General features: G+C 50.8%; 2 protein-coding genes across 2 annotated transcripts in view; both read left to right on the forward strand.

The window, feature by feature from the left end:
* LOC139021561 (anthrax toxin receptor-like) overlaps window positions 1–11,799 on the forward strand; it is a 69,403-nt gene extending 57,604 nt beyond the window's left edge. The window contains exons 11-17 of the mRNA XM_070431947.1: window positions 3,473–3,542; window positions 4,181–4,259; window positions 6,219–6,344; window positions 7,581–7,619; window positions 8,787–8,873; window positions 9,887–9,964; window positions 11,482–11,799. Coding sequence (XP_070288048.1) covers window positions 3,473–3,542; window positions 4,181–4,259; window positions 6,219–6,344; window positions 7,581–7,619; window positions 8,787–8,873; window positions 9,887–9,964; window positions 11,482–11,799 — 797 coding nt within the window. The remainder of the gene's footprint in view (window positions 1–3,472; window positions 3,543–4,180; window positions 4,260–6,218; window positions 6,345–7,580; window positions 7,620–8,786; window positions 8,874–9,886; window positions 9,965–11,481) is intronic.
* A 6,038-nt stretch (window positions 11,800–17,837) lies between these two features.
* Window positions 17,838–19,899, forward strand: part of LOC139021562 (anthrax toxin receptor-like) — a 113,069-nt gene continuing 111,007 nt past the window's right edge. The window contains exon 1 of the mRNA XM_070431948.1: window positions 17,838–18,103. Coding sequence (XP_070288049.1) covers window positions 17,838–18,103 — 266 coding nt within the window. The remainder of the gene's footprint in view (window positions 18,104–19,899) is intronic.

Genomic DNA, 19,899 nt, shown 5'->3' on the forward strand with positions numbered 1-19,899 from the left:
TCAATGATGAGAGAGAATCATTGATTTACTGCCTCCTGCATGCCCCCCACTAGGGATTGAGACCACAACGCAGGCATGTGCCCTTGACCAGAATTGAACCTGGGACCCTTCAGTCCACAGCCCAACACTCTATCCACTGAGCCAAACCAGCTAGGGTGTCCACAGTGTTTTTTATTAGTGCTATATCATTTTTCATGATTGCTACCTGGTATATCTTTTCTCAAGCTGTTGAGCATCTTTGCCATCATTATTCTAAACTCTATGTCTGATAACTTTTTATCTCCATTTCATTTAGCTCTTCTTCTGGAGAATTCTCTTGTTCTTTCATTTGGGGGTTGTTTTTGTCTCCCCATTATGGCTGCCTATTTGAATTTATGACTATATATTAGGTATATATGCTATGCCTCCCAATCTCTAGTGCAAGACAGTGTCAAACACTGTTTCTGACTCATTAGATCAGGCAAAGACTCAAATCTTCCAGAGACCTGCCTCTGCCTATAGACTGATTGGATTCAGTGTTGAGTAGCATCAGGAAATTTTCCATAAGTGTGGCAAGAAGTTTTATAACAGGTGGGCAATTGCTTCTGCTTGGAGGCTAACTGTTATTTTAAGTCTCTTAATGGGCTTTGGAAAATTCTCAGGGTGGGGCAAGGAGTTTTTCAACTGGGTGGGGAAACTGTCTTTCCCCCAGGAAAAAACACTTGAATAGTAAAGGTCTGCCTGAGAAAGGTGTCTTCTGCAATGTGAGGGAATGACTCAACACTTGAAACCATGCTGTCTGCCTTCTGAGCTCTAACCCCACAGCCCCCAACCCTGGCTTCTGCTCACACATTTGCAGTCCACTCTGCCCTTCCTCTGCCAGAGTCCAAAATGAGTGGCTGCATGTGGAATTTTGTGTGTTGGCCCTTTAAGAGGGTGCCTGCATTTCCAGCTGTCTCTCCTTGGCAGAGAGAAACTCTGCCTCTTTTCAAAGCTAGATGTTTTGTGGGCACCTTTCTGGTAATCTCTAGTGGGGGTCCAGCTTGGGGTTTAGAACCAGAGTTCTTAGTGGCACCCCCTCCCCACAACAGCTGAGATATCTCTCCGGAACTTCAGCTTCTGTCTGTAGGAGCTCGGCCAGCCCTTTCCCACCTCTGCCCTTCCTACCAGTCTCTATACTGTTTCTACTTTCCATCCTTGGTTATCAAGGTTCTCTCCAACTAATCTTCAGTTGATTATTCAGGATGTTTTTGTTTGTTTGTTTGTTTTGTATTTTTGTTGTAATTTCAGTTTAGTCCTGGGAGTGTGTATGTGTAGCATTCACTTCCTCTACCGCCATTTTTAATCTCCAGGCCTTATTATTAATAATAATTTTCAACAATACAAAAGTAGCACAAATTGAATGATGAACTTGAAGCAGCCATCACTCTACTATCAATAACTATAAAACCCGATGAACATGATTTTGTTGATATCACCATTTGTTATTTTGAAGAAAACCACAAACATCTAAATATTTTATGTATAAACTAGAGGCTCGGTGCACAAAAATTTGTGCACTCGGGGGGGGGGGGGTCCCCCAGCCCGGCCTGTGCCCTCTCACAGTCTGGGACCCCTCGGGAGATAACGACCTGCTGGCTTAGGCCTGCTCCCGGGTGGCAGAGGGCAGGCCCAATCCCTAAGTGCAGCCCTTGGTCAGGCTCAGAGCAGGGCCGATTGGGGAGTTGGGGCGCCGCCCCGTCATGCACAGAACAGGGCTGATTGGGAGGTTGTGATGCCACCCTCAGTCACACTCAGGGTAGGGCCGATTGGGGGGTTGGGGCACCGCCCCCTGTCACACTCAAGGCAGGGTCGATGGGGAGGTTGCGGCGCCACCCCGTCACGCACAGAGCAGGGCCGATCAGGGGGTTGAGGGGTTGAGGAGCTCCCTCCTGTTATGCACAGAGCAGGACCAATCAGGGGGTTGGGGCGCTGCCCCCTGTCACTCACAGAGCAGGGCCCATCAGGGGGGTTGGGGCTCCGTACCCTGTCACACACAGAGCAGGGCCAATCAGGGGGTTGAGGAGCTCCCCGCTGTCACTCACAGAGTAGGGCCGATTGGGGAGTTGGGGCACCACCCCCTGTCACACACAAAGCAGGGCGGATCAGGGGGTTGGGGTGCTGCACCCTGTCACACTCAGGGCAGGGCCAATGGGGAGGTTATGGCTCTACCCTGTCACACACATAGCAGGGCCCGTGGAGGGGGGTTGGGGCGCCACCCTCTATCACCCACAGAGCAGGGCCGATCAGGGGGTTGGGGCGCCACCACTGTCACACTCGGGGCAGGGCTGATGGAGAGGTTATGGCTCTATCCTGTCACACACAGAGCAGGGCCGATCACGGGGTTGGTGCGCTGCACACTGTCAAACACAGAGCTGTGGGGCAATCAGGGGATTGGAGAGCTCCCCCCTCTCAGGCACAGAGCAGGGCAGATAGGGAGGTTGTGGCCCCGCGCTCTGTCACACACAGAGGGCGATCAGGGTGTTTGGGCGCTGCCCCCTGTCACACTGATCCCGGTGCCGGGAGGCATATTACCCTTTTACTATATAGGTTAGAGGCCTGGTGCATGGGTAGAGGCTGGCTGGTTTGCCCTGAAGGGTGTCCTGGATCAGGGTGGGGGTCCCCACTGGGGTGCCTGGCCAGTCTGGGTGAGGGGCTGAGGGCTGTTTTCCTGAAGCGAGTGACTGAAGCTTCCAACCGCTCCTTGTTTTCTTTTTTTTTTATTCTGGGTCAGCTTTAGCTCTGAGGCCTTGCCGCTGAAAACATCGCGATACAATGTTGCTAAAGCCCAGCTGACTGAAAGCCGGTTTCTGGGGTTTTGTTTATCTTCTATGTTTGCAAAATAGTTTCTTAGAGTTGTAGCTCAGAGGCCGGCAGCACAGGCGGGGAACGTTGGAGTCCTCCTTCACTGCAGCAAGCAAGCCTCATGTTCACTTCCAGCTGCCTGGCTGCCACCCACCATCTTGGCTGACAGTTAATTTGCATATACTCACTGATTAGCCAATGAAAAGGATAGCAGTCTTATGCTAATTACCATGTTTCTCTTTTATTAGTGTAGATATATCAGTTTGTCTAAAGAGAAATTGTATCCTAAATATATGACAGGCCCCCCATTCCTCAGCAGCTATCCCTCTCCATTCCCTATCCCTTCCATTTTCTTTGAGGTCATAATACTGTTCACACTCTGGCATGTATTTCATTCATTGTCATTTCATTCTTGGTCTCCTTCTTCAATCTCTATAATGACCTTGAGAACTGACTCTGCCTGCCTTTTTTCCATTAAACACCAGAGCGGTACACAGTGCCTAGACAAGCATGGTGGGTGCTCAGAAGAAGGCAGGGAAGAGATGTTAGCATCTACCAAAGTGTCAGTTCTGCTTGCCAAGGATGGGTGGAGGGGGAGACATATGGGTAGATATGCCCATTGACATTATTCTTAATGATTTTCTTTTAGCACTAAAAGCCATCAATATAACAAAAGTGAAACTACTATGCCAAGGACACATATTTGAGAAGGACCGACAGTAAGTTTTTCAAGATGGGAGCCAGGTGGGCAATTCGGGACCCCATCAAGTGTCTAGAAAATGGGATGCCAGCTCTGCTGAGGTAGCACATGTCTGTCTCCAAGAAGGCTCAGGGCACCTTCCATGACAACTCCTGTTGGTGGTCACCCCAAGGTGCTCAGGAATCTGATGAAGAGGGCAGAATGGGAAAGTGCAGTGCAGTAATAAGGAGGGCAGGATGGGGAAGATGAGGTGCAGTGATGAAGGGGGCAGGATGAATGGGGAAAACAATGTGCCTTGGTGATGGTAATTTTGCTTTCAGCAGCCTTTTGTAGCTAAGCCAACATATTGTATAAATACAGAGGACATATTGTAGGTATGGTGACACCAAGCAGCCATTTCTCATCACTCAGCCCTAGGCCATGGAGGCACCCACTCCTATGCAGGGCTCCTCACTGTCTTCTCAGTCTTGTTTGCAGAGGTGACTGTAGTGCATGAGGATGAGCTCTCCTTACCTATGTTGTCAATTCTCAGGTGGCCCCAACACCTGATATTGAAAGTCATTACAATGAGGAGAGCTGTGGGCTACGGGTGTTGCTGAGTGCCAGAACTGTGTCTATCCGGGCTACTGGTTACCATCTGCCTTCTCTGTTCTTTAGGGTGGTCGTCGTCGATTACAGCCTCAACAATGGTGTCAAATTCCAGGACCAAACTTTGAAAATGACCAGTAGGGAATGTGTGAGTGTCAAGTTGTGGTTGTGCAAAGCTCCTGCAATGGAGGGACAGATACCCTTTAGAGGCAAGAGAGGGGAACAATGACCCCAGGCAGTTCCAGGAGCTTGATCAGACAGGAGAGCATCTCACAGATCACCCAGGGCCTTTCAACCTCCACTGTGGGGGAAGGGCGCTGACACCCAACTCAAGCTTGGGAATTACCCTGGGTGCAGCCATATGTCCAGGCCCTGCAGAGCATCTGCTTTCTCTGTGAGCAAGCGCCACTGATGCACATGGAGGAAAAAATTAGAGCTCCAAGCAAACTCCAGAAACTGTTCTGAGGCTTTTCCCACCTTGCCACCTGCTCTGGCTCAGGTCTAGTGGTAGGAAGGTCAAGGTCTATCTGGATTCCAGCTGAAGTGAGTAGGACAGGCAGAGTCCAGAACCTCTGGGACACCCAGGCCCTTCAAAGACAGGTCCAGAAACAGGATGTGGACAGTGGGACCAGCGGTAGCCCTATACAGTGTGTTCCAACTGCATTGATGCAGCTGGTGAAGGGCTCTGAACTGACTCATGACCATCACAGCCCTGGCTTCTGCTTGGGAAACACATGCTGTCATTTCTCAGATGACTGGAGAGAGAGGCAGCAGGCAGATGGAGCAGGTCTCCTGCTGCTGCATCTGCACCCCTCTCCCACTGAGTATCTAGATTATATGGTTCTCACAACAACCCTATAGTGTCAGCCGAGTCCTGCAGTGAAGGCTGCTTTGTCACCCACAGAGGACTCAGACTACCTGTTAAGGGCTGGGCAGAGTGTCTGATCAGGTCTAGTGGTGGGGTCGGTAGCCAAGGGCTCACAGGGCTCCTGTCCCAGCCCTGACCTCCTAGCCCATCTGTAGTTACAGGCCCAGCACAGTCCGTAGGCCACTGCAGATGAGGCAACCTCAGAAGAAGGAAATAGTTGGACAAGGCAGTAGTTGGGGGATGCCTGGTGCTGGTTGATGCTGAGTGGAGGCTACCAAGGCCCACAATAAGCCACCCCTTGTGTGCTTTCCACAGCACAATAAATCAATGGTCTCTCCAGGTACTCGAAGACTTACCAAGCCACCAGTTTGACTAACTAGCAGGTCAACCACCCCACGACCTGCCAAGCTACCTGCCCTGAAAAACCGCAGGCCTTCAACCCTCCCATCCACCAAACCACCAGTGCCGAAAACCAGCAGGTCTCCAACCTCACCACATACCAAGCCACCTGCCCCTGCAATACACAGGCCTCCAACCCTAACATATGCCAAGCCACCTGTCCCTACAACTCGCAGGCCTCTGACACCACCACCAACCACACTACATGTCCCCAAAATCCAGAGGCCTCCAACCCCACCAGCTACCAAGCCACCTGCCCCTACAACCCTCAGACCTCCAAACCCACCACCTACCAAGCCACCTGTCCCTACAACACACAGGCCTCCAACCTCATCACCTACCTATCCACCTGTCCCTACAACACACAGGCCTCCAACCTCATCACCTACCAAGCCACCTGCCCCTACAACACATATACTTCCAACTCCATCGCCTACCAAGCCACCTGTCCCTACAACACACAGGCCTCCAACCCCACCACCTACCAAGCCACCTGCCCCTACAACACACATACTTCCAACTCCAACGCCTACCAAGCCACCTGTCCCTACAACACACAGGCCTCCAACCTCATCACCTACCAAGCCACCTGCCCCTACAACACACATACTTCCAACTCCAACGCCTACCAAGGTACCTGTCCCTAAAACCCTCAGACCTCCAAGCCCACCAACTACCAAGCCACCTTCCCTGACAGCCCACAGATCTTCAACCCTACCACCTGACAATCTACACATCCCACCAACACGCAGGCCTCCAACACCAACACCTGCCAAGCCACCTATCCCACCAACACACAGGACTTGAACCTCACCACCTGTCCAACCATCTGCCCTGCAGTCTAGCCCACCGCCTCCTCCACCGATCAAGCCCATCGACACCCGTCTGTACTTGGTTCTGCTCATCCCGGCCATGCTCATGTTCCCCTTGCTCTTCTGTTGCATCTGGCCGCTACGCTTCAAGAAGGTGAGTGACTCCTTCCCACGCAGCCCTGTGACCAACCCCAGGGGAATAGCGTGCCTGTCTGTCTGATCCCACCTGTGGGCAGGTTCCCATAAGCTCCATATGGCCACATGAACAGACAGGGGTACTCGGTCCTCCTCTCCCAGCACAGCAGGGCTTCTAAGGAGCCTCCTGCCATGTGCTTCCTTCAGAGAGGTGGCTCATGTGCTGCCCTGGACCCTGGGAAGAAGTGAACCCAGACAGCCGAACACAGGGCTGCCTCACAGCAGCCGGATTCAGAAGGACTCAGGGGACACAGTGGAGGACACCTGTGCTGGCAAGGAAAGAAGTGGTCCCACTGGAGGCATGGGTAGCCCCAAAGGGAGAATGATGCTGGCCAGATTCAAAACTCCTGGGGCAGCTGCGCCTTTGAAAACTAGCTTGGGTCTCTGCACATCTCCAGAGCCTCCCGGCATGCCTTCTTCAGTCATTACTAAGGGCCAGGTTGTGCTGGGCCCCTGCTGGGTACAAGGGGACACATTGGAAGGTGCCAACGTCCTTGCAGGAGCTCACAGTCTGGTATCCAGTCTGGTAATGGTACTTGGGGTATTGGGGGCAAAATGTCAGCCTCAGTTTGTGGCCAGTGCCCTTTGTAACCAGAGCATCAGCAAAGGACAGAGGCCGGCTTCAGGGAGGGATTGAGGCAGAGGCACTGGCTAGCTGGGTCTGCAAGGACACAGGCCAGAGTGTTGGATAGAGAAAGAGAAAAGCAGAGGGGCGAAAGAGCAGGCAAACCAACCAGAAACAAGCAGGTCAAATCAGGTAAAGGAGGGAGGATGAGAGAGAGGAAGTCCTGGGTGCGGGTGACTGTCATCCCTGAGGACTGGAAAGCCAGAGCAGGCTTCGAGGGGTGTGGGGGGTGGGAGGAGGGGATGTGGTGGAGACAGGAAGGGTTTATGCCATGAGCTGTCATATGATGGTGAGCAGCTGAGGAAAACTCCCATGTGGGGGCCTCTCCCAGGGAGGCTCCTTAGTCTGGCTGTCTCCCCGTCAAACCCACAGGGAGCTTTCAATTCCCTTTGCTACCTGAGCAGCCTGAGGCTCAGAGAGGAGGCTCAGGGATGAATGGGCACCCAGATTGGCACCCCAAACCCCATGTTCTGTCCCGCTGCTGCAGAGCAGGATCCCCCATCAGCATGGCCATCAGCATCCTCCGTGCCCCTCCCAGCTGTGCTTATGTCTCTATAACCTTCTATCTAGACCGTCAAGGAGCCACCCCCAGTGCAGAAACCAAGAAAGGTAAGTCCTGGTTGGTCCTGATGTTGTCAGCAGGCCTGGTGGGCACAGTGACCTTGACAGAGGCCTCCTGCAGCCTAGAGGCTACTTCCACTCCTCAACCCACCAGCTCCACCCACATGCACAGAGAGCCAGGAGGAACAAAAAGGTGACAGAGGGGAGGGAGGGGCCCAAGGAGCACATGGAACTCACAGAATGTCACCCAGACAACCTTGCCCTGCACCCAACACGGCCTGATCCAGGGCACTGTCACTGCAGTGGCAGCCTGGGGGGGCCTATTGCAGCCACTGATAGGATCCCAGTGACATAAAGGGGGCTTTTCTTGTCAATTCCCAAAGGACTGTTTGCAGTGGGTCCTTCCTCAGGACCAGGTGAGCTTTTGGAAAAGGAGCCTCAGGTCAGGAAACTGGAGCCGGCTGCGGGCTCTGGACCCCCCTGTGGGCTCTGGTGTACCCTGGCTCCATTTTCTCAGCCCCCTCCCTGTGTCCTCCCAGGGCAGTGGCGTGGCTGGTGGTGGCCTGTAAGGACTGTGGGGCTGAGGAGGGTGCAGGGAGTCTGACCTGGCACTGAGCTGTGAGGGAGGCCAGGCCCAGGGGAGCACAGGGACCTCGGGGCAGGTGAGCAGGTTGAGGTGGCTCAAACCAGTGCCCATATAAAGTAGGTGGACCTGGGCATGGTGTCCTTGAAACTTGGGGCCTGGCATCATGGGGGGGGGGAGGAGGGGAGAGGTGGGAGCGGGGGCGGGGGACGGAGACAGGCCTCACAGCACTGGGAGGCCCCTGAGATGGCTGCAGTATGACATCGGAGGCTGGATCTGCCAGAGTCAGGTACTGCAGCTCCTCACTGTCTAGTGCTCTCACCCTGACAGCCCTCCAGCACAGCACACAGCCCAGGACCAGTCTTCCAAGGGTAGTTTGAGGGAAACCAAGGGAACTGGAGAGTACTCCCTGGTCTTTCTGGAAAGAGCCATGTGTGCAAACCCACAGAATTTTGCCTGTGTCTTCCCTGGAGGGCACTCTGTGATGGGGCAGATGCTACTCATTGGTGCAGGATTTCTCCCACAAACGTTTGCTGAGTGGCAGAAAGCTGAAAGGTGCAGGGCAATAGGTGGCCTGTGTCTGCCCCCAGGAGCTGGCAGACAAGGAAGCAGACAGTGTTTTCTCTTTCTAGGAGCCGAAGACACGTCCCATACAGACATGTCCCACAGTAATTGTCCCTTGTTGTGGGTGCCAAGAAGACAGCATGCAAAGAATGGAGGTGAGAGGTCTTCTCAGGGTGGGAGATGGGACCTAAGGCTAAGGTGTGGGAGGATAGGGCTGCAGGTTCATGCCCCACAGACCTGGATGCCAAAGGCATGGCTTGTGTGAGATGAAATGTATGGGCACTGGACTTTCATCACTTGGGTACCACCCCAGGCCTCCCCTTGGGCTTAGGGATTTCTGTTTCTGGGTTGCAGCCGGACCGCCTTGGTTCTCACGGAGGTTGTCATCAATTTCACCAATGACTGGGGTTTCATCGGCCAGCAGATGGATGTGTAAAATCAAAGTGAATCATAAACAAACTAGCACAGGCAGGGGGAAAGCTCTCAGCTAAGTGCCTACCACCATTGAACCACCCATAAATGCCAGTGGCTCCAACTGTTCTTGCAGAAGTCCCCTCAGCAGAGTGTGGACAGAGCTCACTGTATGGTCCTGGTGATCCTGAGTTGGGGTGCTAAGGGCCCCACAGAGGAAGGGCCTGAAGGGAATGTCCTTCTCCCAGGAAGTGCTGTGGTCACTCAGGGAGGAGAAGGCAGCCTTGAAGGGGCACGAGGTGACAGGGATGGAGAGGGCAAGGCCCCATTGACTGGTCAGAGGAAGAGAGACCCCCACAGTGTCTGCCGGGCTCTGCTCTTCTCTCCCACAGTTCTGCCCTGTTCCTGTCAGATCTATTGCTTCTTCCCTGAGATTCAGATGTCATCTGCAGGGCCAACCCTGCCTCGCCCCGACAGTCGGAGGGGGGCACGGATAAGCCACACATACTTCAGGCAGGGCTGTGGCCACTTGCCAGGACCTTGTACTACCAGCTCACAGGCCTGCTCTCAGTGACCACCATCCCCCTCCCCCAACACACACAGGAGCTGCCTGGCCCCTGCCCCAGATCTAGGCTGTACTGATGTCCCCAGAAGTTCCTGATGACAGTGCTCACAAGCCATAGAGCCAGAGGGAATTAGACCTTCTGGAGGCAGCATCCATGCCTACAGCTTCCTCACAGCCACATCTGCTTTTCAGGACAAACTGGACATCTTGTGTGACTTTGTTCAAAACTACAACCAGGTGCCATTAATGTGTTGTCAGCCCTGGAATAAGGTAAGCAGGAGCATGGGGTAGGATCCTTGCTTTTTGCCCTTGACAGTTGGCCACTGGGATTGTGGGTCAGAGAGGTCTGTCTGGGCATCAGCCAAGGGAGATGCTCAAAGCGTGGAGAAATGGGGGCTCAGGAGCCTCTCCTGCCAGTGCTGGATGTGGCACCACTCACTTCCCATGCATTGTGGTCTCAAGAGTACCAGGAAACTCTTATCTAGAGCATTACCTCCCATGTGCCAACTTAAATACAGGAAGGCAAACAGCAATTTCTCTTGGCCTCCCAGCCCATAGACCCTCCCCTCTGACCACTGACCCATGAGTCTGCTGGCGCCACCCCATCCACTGAATGTCTCCTGAGCTGGTCACTCAGGGCCAGGAGTGGTGGAGAGCATGGTGTCACCCTCCCAATGTTGTTTGAACAACACTGACTGGTTTTACCAGACAGGAAAGATTTCCTCTTTGGATCATTGACATGAAGAGAAGGCAAATTGTGATAATTTTCCTCCTTAGAATAATTATAATGATGGTAAATTTTTGTTGGATCTTTCACATGGGACAGCTGGGAGCCTAAGAACTTTACATGTTTTTCTACATTACTTTTGCCAGCAAAAGTAGGTATTAATATTTTTGTTCAGTTTACCAAGGGGACTGATGCACAGAGAGGCTGAGTGACTTGTCCCAGCTCACAAAGGCCGGGAGAGGCAGAGCTGGACTCAAACCCGAGGCCTGGCTCCACCCTTCTCCCTGCTCTGCCCCCTTTTGAGTCAGCACTTCTGATCTAAGGAGGTTACCCCTAAACCACCAGAAGGCTCCCCTACTCAGGCCTGGGGCCCAAGGAGAGTTGTGCTCCTGCCTCACCAGGCAATCACCTGCCTGGGCTTTGAGGTGCTCAAACCCTTTGCTCAGATGGCCCAGGGAGCCAGGAGGATACTCTTGTCCCCAGGGTCTGCAGTGAGGGCTGCATGGCCACATCCAGTGAACCCTGACTCTCAGTAGATGGGCAGCTGGGCATTTGGAAGCTCTGGGCTGTATCATTCTTATCCCTTTCTATGAGGCCTTGGTTGCTGCAGCCTCCACAGCCTGTCACCCATCAGACGGTGTCCCTACTGCCATTGTCCTATGGGCCTGTGTCCAATCAAAGGACCTTGGAGATTGCTCATCCCTTCAGCACACACTCATTTAGAGAGAATAGCAATGCTGGGTGGCAGGGGCAGTAGGGCCTCCCTCATCCTTGCTTCCCAGGCTCTCGGTCCAGGAGCAGCAGACAAGTTCCAGCAAAGGGAGTGCAGAATCACAACACTAGTGCTGCCCTGAGAAAGCAGGACAGAGTTTTGATGCCTGAACCAAGGCCCCAAGGAGGAGCCCTGGCTGGATCCCAGAGCCCATGGAGAGGAAGGGCATCACAAAGGTTCACCCTGTGGTCCTCATGCCTCCTGACTCCCACCCGCTTGAGCCAAGAACCACAGGCTCTGGTGCCCATTCCAATGACTTCTCAGGGACATTCTCTCTCTTCCCTACAGGGCAGGTGCATGGACGTCTCTCTAGTGAATCCCCTCTGTACACAAATGCCCTATGGCCCAATGGCCTGCCTTGGACCCAACCAGGACTACTTCTTCCTTAATAGCTGCTGCTCATGGTGTCAACACCACCCTCAAATATGCTCCCAACTTCTCTCAAGAATGTACACCCTCAACAGCTGCTGCTCATGGTGTCAACACCACTCTCAGATGCGTTCCCAACTTCCCTCCAGGATGCTGCCGCTGATCCCTCCCACTGCCCGTGCGCTCTGCAGAACTACCTTGTCACTCCCACCCCATAGGCAACCTCTAAAACATTAAACAGCCCAGAATATTATGAGCCTTTTGTGTACTGAACTGGACATATATTGAGTCCAGTGCTGAACATTGAGACTTGGTTTAAAGTCAAAAGGAGTTGGATGTGTTGCTGATTAGCATGAAAGATTATTAGCAGGTGAGCATTGCCCTCTGTGTGAGACATACCCACCAATACTACTCCTGCAGGATAAAGCACCCTGGTGTCCTGTGAATGTAGACATGGATGATTCCCACAGCCACAGCCTGGTCTTTGCTCACCATGGACAGTCATACCTGGGGTTTCAGTCATATTCAGGTCTTTGAAAAAAATCCTAAGTCATCTTTAAAATATAAATATAATCCAGTGTCTATATTCACTGGCTTTTACTAAATCACTTAGGCAAGTTACTTAATCTATCAGTGCTTTATTTTCCTAATTGAAAAGTTGGAGATAATGGTGTCTCCTGTGGCCATGAGGCTGGTGGTAAGTGCTACAGTGTGCTCAGCACAGGGCCAAGACCCCTAGTAAAAACTCAGGTGCCAGTAGCTAAAGTCTTCCCTCCCTGCCCCAGGGAGGAGGAGGATATGAGCTCAGAAACATGAAGAGGATTTTGAAAATCCCAGGCCATGCCTGGCTGTTTACTTCTGCACACCAGGGTGTTGGCACACGTAAGCATTCACAGGAAGGTGGGTGCTGACCATATGGGGGCCACATTTGGAGCCCACACCCATGTAACCTCCAAGAAACCATTGAAAAGAGTCTTGGCACCTACTACTCCTTCAGAAATATTTTCCCTCCTATGCCCCTAATATCACTCATGAGAGAAATCAATGATGTTCACTTTCCTGACAAAGCTGGGCAAGGAGTTTCTATAGCATTTTATCGTGTGTGTGTGTGTGTGTGTGTGTGTGTGTGTGTGTGTGATTACCATTAGGTTTATGTAAAAAATGTTTCATATATAAAGTAGTCCTTTTCTAATGCATCTAATCTCCTTGACCCTGTACAAATTTAAACCATTATCCCTTCCCTTTTATGTTTATGTTGTTAGAAGTTATTTATGTTGTGTGTTCATGGTCCCACTTGTAGTTTTGTGACTTTTTGTTCTTTATTTCAGGTAGAATAACCCCCTTGAGTACTTCCTGCAATGGAGGTTTTCTGGTGGTAAATTCCTTCAGGGGTGCAAGGCTACAAAAGTCTTTATTTCTCCTTCATATTTATTCTTGGCTGGAAATTTCATTCAGTAGTTTGAATATTGGGTTCCACTCTTATCTAGCTTATAAGATTTCTGCTGAGAAATCTAATGATAATCTAATGTAATGGGCTTTCCTTTATGGGTTACATTCTTTTCCCTGGATGCCATGAGTATTATTTCTTTGTCATTAATTTTTGACAGTTTTAGCACGATGCGTCTTAGAGAAGGACTTTTTGGATTGAGATAATTTGGTGTTCAGTTTGCTTCTTGGGTTTGAAGATTTAGCTCTTTCCATAGCTTTGAAAAGTTCTCATCAACTTTTTATTTAAATAGGCTCTTTATTCTCTTCTCCCTCTCTTCTTCTTATGGTATTCTTATTATGCTAATATTGCTTTTTCTGTTAGAGTAGATAGTTCTTGTATAGTTCTCTTTTTTTATGCTCAAGTCTCTCTCTTCTTTCCCCTGTGTCATTTCTAGATTTCTACCTTTCATATCACTAATTCTTTCCTCCATCTCGTCTGTTTTATTTCCTATGTTCTCTAGTTCATTCTATATTCCTTTATTGAGTTACTAGTGGTCCAGTGCACAAAATTTGTGCATATTAAAAGGGAATTAATTAGAGGAAATATTTTAATATTGCTATTTGCCCTTTCTCTATAATAGAAGTGTCAGAGATGAAAGAAAATTAGTAAAATGTATATGAAAATCTTCCTCCTGTCAGAGTCTGGGGCATGCCACAGGACCCAGATTCAAGTCCCTGTGAACCTCGAAATCGTGTGAGAACCAGACCTGGCCAGCCCCACCACTATTGGGCAAGATCCAGACTCAACTTGCCCCACCCCCGTCCTGCCCCGCTAGGTGGGGGTTGCAGCCTCAGGTCCCCTGACCTGGCACTGGGCAAGGGGCACAGCCTCAAGTCCCCCGTCAAGCCCCACCAGGCAGGGAGGGGGGCGCAGCTTCAGGACCCCTAGTGCACCCTCAGGACCCCAGCTCAGTGCTGGGTGGAGGATGCAGCCTTAGGTCCCCCTGCAAGCACCCCCTGGCAGGGTGCGTGGCCTGAGGTCCCCCTTCAAGCCCCAGCAGGTGTGGGGCTTGGCCTCAGGTCCCCTGTCAAGCCCTGCCCGGTGGGGGATGCAGGCTGAGGTCCCCCAGCCCGGCACCAGGGTGGGGGCACTGACCGAGGTGCCACACAGCTGATCGCTCATTACGGCTTATTATGGGAACCCCACTTCCGCTGTGGATGCAGCTATCTTGTGATGGTGTGACGGAGTGAGGGTTAGTTTGTATATTACCTCTTTATTATATAGGATTCATCTCCAGTATATATATTTGGGGTTTTTGTTAGTTATAATCAGGTTTATAAAGTAATAGTTTTGTTCAATGATTTTAATTAAACTGAGTTCATTTAACTTACTGTTTTTTCCTCCATCTCATTGAGTTTTTTCAGAATTGCAATCTTGAATTTTCTGTCATTTTAATCACATATCTCCATGTGTCTAAGTTTATTTTCTGAAGATTTTTTATTTTCTTTCTGAGCTGCCTCATTGTCTTGGTTATTCATGGTATCTGATGGGTTCCTTCTCTGTCTAGGCATCTATGTATGAGTGGAACTTCTCTAGTAGATTGATAAAAAGCATTTCTATTGTTCCCTAGCAGGTGGTGCTGAATCTCAAGATTTAGTTGTCTTGCACTGCCCTGGCTTTTAGATCTCTGCAGGGGAGTGGAAAAAACAATGGCCTGTGTTCCCTGGGGAGTTGGACACCTCCACTGTTTCCAGGTCCTTGTGTTTCTGGGGACCAACCACATAGGGGAATGTGGTGGGTGATGGGGTTCCAAATCCATGAAATCCCAGTGCTGTCACCTGCAACCAAATGCTGCCAGCAGTGCAGCTCCTATCGGTGGGGTTAGGGTGAGCTGGGAAAGCTGACTGCTGCCTTTGTGACTTTGCTCTCCCATAATGGTGACTGAGACCTCAGCAGCCTCCTGTATCTCCTCCCAACCCTGGGGTGAGTTGCAGAGTGCACCTGTTGCTAAGAGAAAAAACTGCTCATGTAGTACAAGTTCTCTGGTTTTCAGATAATGTGCTGTGCAACCAGACACTCACTTATTCATCTTCTTCTTGGGCCTGCTGCCAGCTCTGGGAGGGTAAGAGGAGGTGAGCTCTGGGAACATGAAGAAGGTCATCCAGGTTCTGTGGCTTTGTTTCTCTGTCTGAAATGCCCTTTGCCAGACAACTGTGGCCACACCTCTGTGATTCATCCCTTCCCAGGTCACTGAGCTCACCCTCAGCTCTGAGGGCCACTCCTATAGGAATGTTCACTGTGTCTTCACTCCTCCCAGCTGAAGGACATGTCAGCAACAGCCAGAGTCCTCCTCTCTCTGGCCTAGTCCCACACGGAGCTCCAGGCTGCAAGCTCTGGGCTGAGTCTCTGGCCCATTTCAGCTCTTCTCCCTTCTCACCTCCCTGGTTAACACCCACATGACTACCTTCAGACATGTTTGTGCATGAGCAGTGAATCTTTGTTGAAATATAGCTGTTCAAATTATTAAAAAAAATCGAGGTTGAAACCTAGGGAACTTCTCACACTACCATTCCTTTGACATCCTAGCAATAAGTCTCTATCTTAATGTTGATGTGTTAGAAGTATTCTCTTTAAAATCAGGAATGCGCCCATCATAGCTTCAGTCAACATTTCATTAGAGAATAACTAGTCAGCACAATGTTTTTTTTCTTTTTTGATTTTAATTTTTCAATAAACAAAAAAAAACTGTAGATAACACATTAGAACAAAAGAGTTTAGTAATTTGGGTGAAGTATCAATAATTAAATACATTTTTTCATAACAACAAGGAAAAGATTAAAAGATTGTTGGTGAGATGTCATTTACTATAGCAACAGAAATATGGGGTATTTAACACAAGTCAAGAGCTTTAGAGGGAAATTCATATGGAAAGCATTAAAAAATACCTAAATAAATGGGGACATTGCCACATTCACTGATAAGAGGAGTCCAGATTGCAGCTACAAAATCTCTGCACATGTTTCAGCATATATAATGTTATTGTAATAAAATATCAAGAGGGTTTTGGGGGGGAGTGGTGACTTAATGAGCTGATTCTCAAGTGCACATGAAAAAACCAATATCCACCAATTATCATAAGACAGTGAGGTGGATGGTTTACCCTTCCTAACAAGGCTTGCTGTAGAAGTCTGTGTTTCTTGGGTAGGACACTGATACTATGTGTATCAGAATCTGCTGGGTTATCTTCGGTAACAAAAGCCCCCAAATAAGATCAGCTTCAAAGCAGAAACTTTATTGTCCACTCACATGTCTCACTGCCCCACATGCACCATTCACCCAAGTTCCCAAAAAGGTGCTGCACATCATGTTGCTCAGGTGCCAGGAGGCTGGGTCCACCTGAATAATAACTACACCCTTAAAGATGCCACCCAGTAGTGGCACATGGGACTTCTATTACTATTTCACTGGTGGAGTCAGGTCCAGGCCTGCCATGCATGTGGCAGGGAAGCACAACCCTCCTGCAAGAGGACGTCACAGTGAGGAGCACCAGTACAATGGCCCACACGATAACAATTAAGATGCTGTGGGATTGACACTAACTCTATAAACCAAAGGGCAGATGAAGGGAATGGAACAGAGAGCACAGAACCAGGCCCTCATCTATGGAACTTAAAACCCATCAAAGCTGACATGCAAATGATTGAACAGAAGACCTATTTCATCAGTAATTAGGGGAATACAAATTAAGACCAAAAGTCTAGTCAATAGGTAAATATATGAAAATGTGACAATACCAAGTGTCATGAAGGTTGTAAAACAAAGAAACCCTTCTATATTATTGAAACAATGCATCAAATTTCCTTGATTCTAAAATATCATTTAAGATATCTCATTTTCTTGAAAACTACTCCAAAGAGCAGTGAAAACAGCTGCAACACAATGCCTTTATCACTTGTAATTTTAATTTTATTGATGGACTTATTTTACACTTATTGGAGAGGTTATTTACCATATTATCACTCTTTTTTGGGCTTACATAAACAAGGAAATTAAAAAAAACAACTCGTTAAGATATTTCTTAAAACATTTTACAATCCCAGCCTGAGTTTTTGAGTCACTTTTGAATCAAAGTTTCTATGCCCATGTTTCCCACGGGGCAGAGACAAGCCATCCCACTCAGCCCTCTCTGAATTTCTGGTTCTCGTTTATGTCATTGAGATTGGGGTGGTTTGTTGCACAAGAGTAGACAACTGGACGATCCATCACGCACAAAGGACTTGGTATCCTTGCACGACCCTCTTCCCCATCTGGACCCTTCCTTCCCCTGGTGTCTGCAATGTTCACAGGTGTGACCATTACAACACTCTGGCCTCCCAATTCCTTCAGCTCCTCACCCGCAGTAATGAGCTTATCTAAGTCACCTTGGCTGCCCTCATTTTACAGAAAGGCAGTTCTCAAGAACCCTAATGACCACCTGGGGGGGTGTTGAGTTAAGGCACAAACGAAGGCCTCCTTTTACTGTCCCTCCTAAGATCCCAGACTCCCACCTGGGTTGTCAATAGACAGGTCACTGAGCAGAGCTGCAGGTCACAGTCACCATGCCAACCTTTATGGCCATCATAACAGGGCATTCTGCCTCCACAGGGTGGGGGAAGGGCTCAGCAGGTGGTGGGGGCCTTGCCTTAGAGTGAGGCTCTGGCCTCTTCTGCCCAAAGGACAGGTACCAGTGGAGTCTCACAGGGTGACATGGTGAGGGACCAAGGCCCCTCAGCACAGGTAGAGGTGGCAACCTGTGGTGACCTGAGGTGGCCTGGCATCCTGTGAGGCCATAGAGGTTGCCAATAAAATGGGGGCTGGTGGCTCTGGGATGCCAGGTCCTACACTCTTCCTGCTTCTGGTGCTGCCACCTTCTCTGGTGAGCAAGAAGAGCTTCCTGCACAGCGTCCCGGGATCTAGAGACTTCCAGCACCTCAGCCTGAGCTGGGAAAGCCTCCACCGCCACCTCATCCAGGACCGGGGGAACTTCCGCCACCACCGCAGCCTGGGTGCCTGGCAGGTGCAGACAAAAGAGACTTTTATCTGCGCAAATGACTTCTACTTCGTCTTGGACAAGTGAGTGCCCTCCTGGGCTGGCCCCAGGTGTCCCAGGGTGCTGCTATCCATAAGGACAACATAGACAGGACATGACCAAAGGGGAACCCAGATTATGAGGGACGGGAAGCAAGACCAGCTTGGCTGGACCCTAGGAACAGATCGGTTGGCCTCCTTGTTGCTGGGGCAGAAGAAACATCCCAGGCCTCTGTTTCCAGGGACGGTTTCTTTAGGAAAGGGTAAAAGGACACCTCTCTAGATGGGTTTCTGGATGGCTCAGTTCTCTATCACTAAGGCCAGCAGCTGTGACCCATGAGCCCCTAACGGAGCTAGAGGAACAGGGATTGCTAGGAGCCTCCTCCCAGCAGTTGTCAGAAGCTCACCCTGTGGGTTATGGGTTTGCTTTGTTTCATTGTGTTTTCACCCAATGACTTCCATGATTACTGGGCCCCAGAGAGACTGCTGTGTTCTTCTGCGGGGCATTCTCTTAGTGTCACTGCTTAGAAGGGTCTCTGCTTTGCTGCTGCTAAGTGCTTTGCGTGTCTCTCCTTCCTCCTGGACCCCCATCCTGCAGTTTGTGTGCACGCTCAGAACAGTGTGGGTGTCTGGTGTGTCCCTTGGATGCTGGGCTGTGGATCAGGCACGTTCTGGCCCTCAAAGAAGGAAGGAGAGGAGCAGGGATGTGGTCCTGGAGAGATTGCCTCAGTTCCATTCCCAACTTCTCTGTTGAGCTGAGAATGCTCCTTATTGCTCAATGGCATGGTGGCAGGGCAGCCACTAGCATCCTGAGGCACTAGCCAGTGCCCAAGGCCTGTCCCGGCGCTTCTGTCACCCTCCAAACCATCCTGGCATGCAGAGCAGCGAAGGTGTTTCCAGGTGCAATTGCCTACAAAGGGGCCACTCCTAGAGGTTGGATGCAGGTGCCCAGAGGCTGGTGATGGTCACAAGACTCAGGCTTCCTGCGCTGCCATCATTCCAGCATCCAGGTGGTACCTCTTCTGATTCCTCTTATTCTCCGTGGAGACTGATGATGGGGGAGGGGGAGGGATCATGTCCAGCCTACCAGTTGCTGAGAAAAGTCAGCAGAGCTGGGAGCCACCCTGCCCACAGTGGACCTCCTCACTGTACATGGAGGGCACCCTGAGATGCACTTGGCAGGGCTGACTGGCTGATCCTGACCACATCCCAGCGGGGGGTGCTTCCCCTCCTAGATACTGGGCTCTGACATGGATCTGTAATGGGGGCAACTGACAGCCTCTTGGGTCAGTCTGTGCAGAGTGCACTAGTGACCTCAAAGGGTCTCAGCTGACATCCTCTTACGGTGCCCTGGCCACACCCCTGGTCTCTGCTCACAGGACCAATGTGGGCACAGCCCAGCCTGGATGGATGAGGGAGGCCGCGAGGTGGAGGTGGGCCTGGGAACAGTCGTGAATGAACACACAGCATGTGTCATGCAATGTGTTGCCCACTGTGCCCTGCCAGGAGCTGAGGGGGTGGTTCTATGTCCCTGTTTTAGGGTGCTGATACCGAGGCTTGGGGGGCTAGGGATTTGCTCAATGTCAGTCAAAGCTCGCTTCCTGCAAACCTTTAGATGGTGGCAGAGTGCTCCCCTGTTCTCTCTCCCAGGGAGGGTGGTACTTGGGGAAACTAGAAAGGCGCCATTGAATGGATTGCTGAGCCAGGGGCCAGGGTATTCTTACTTCTTGCCCCTCTCATCACCCCTCCCCACCTCTTGCTCCTTTGGCTTCTTAAAGGGCTAGGAGGCAGCACTGGGCCCTCTGACCATGGCCGGCTGCGGCTGGAGCTCCACGTGAAGA

This window comes from Myotis yumanensis, unplaced genomic scaffold (assembly GCF_028538775.1).
Source record: "Myotis yumanensis isolate MYYU_CA2020_CCGP unplaced genomic scaffold, mMyoYum1.0.hap1 SCAF_13, whole genome shotgun sequence".
Classification (NCBI taxonomy): domain Eukaryota; kingdom Metazoa; phylum Chordata; class Mammalia; order Chiroptera; family Vespertilionidae; genus Myotis; species Myotis yumanensis.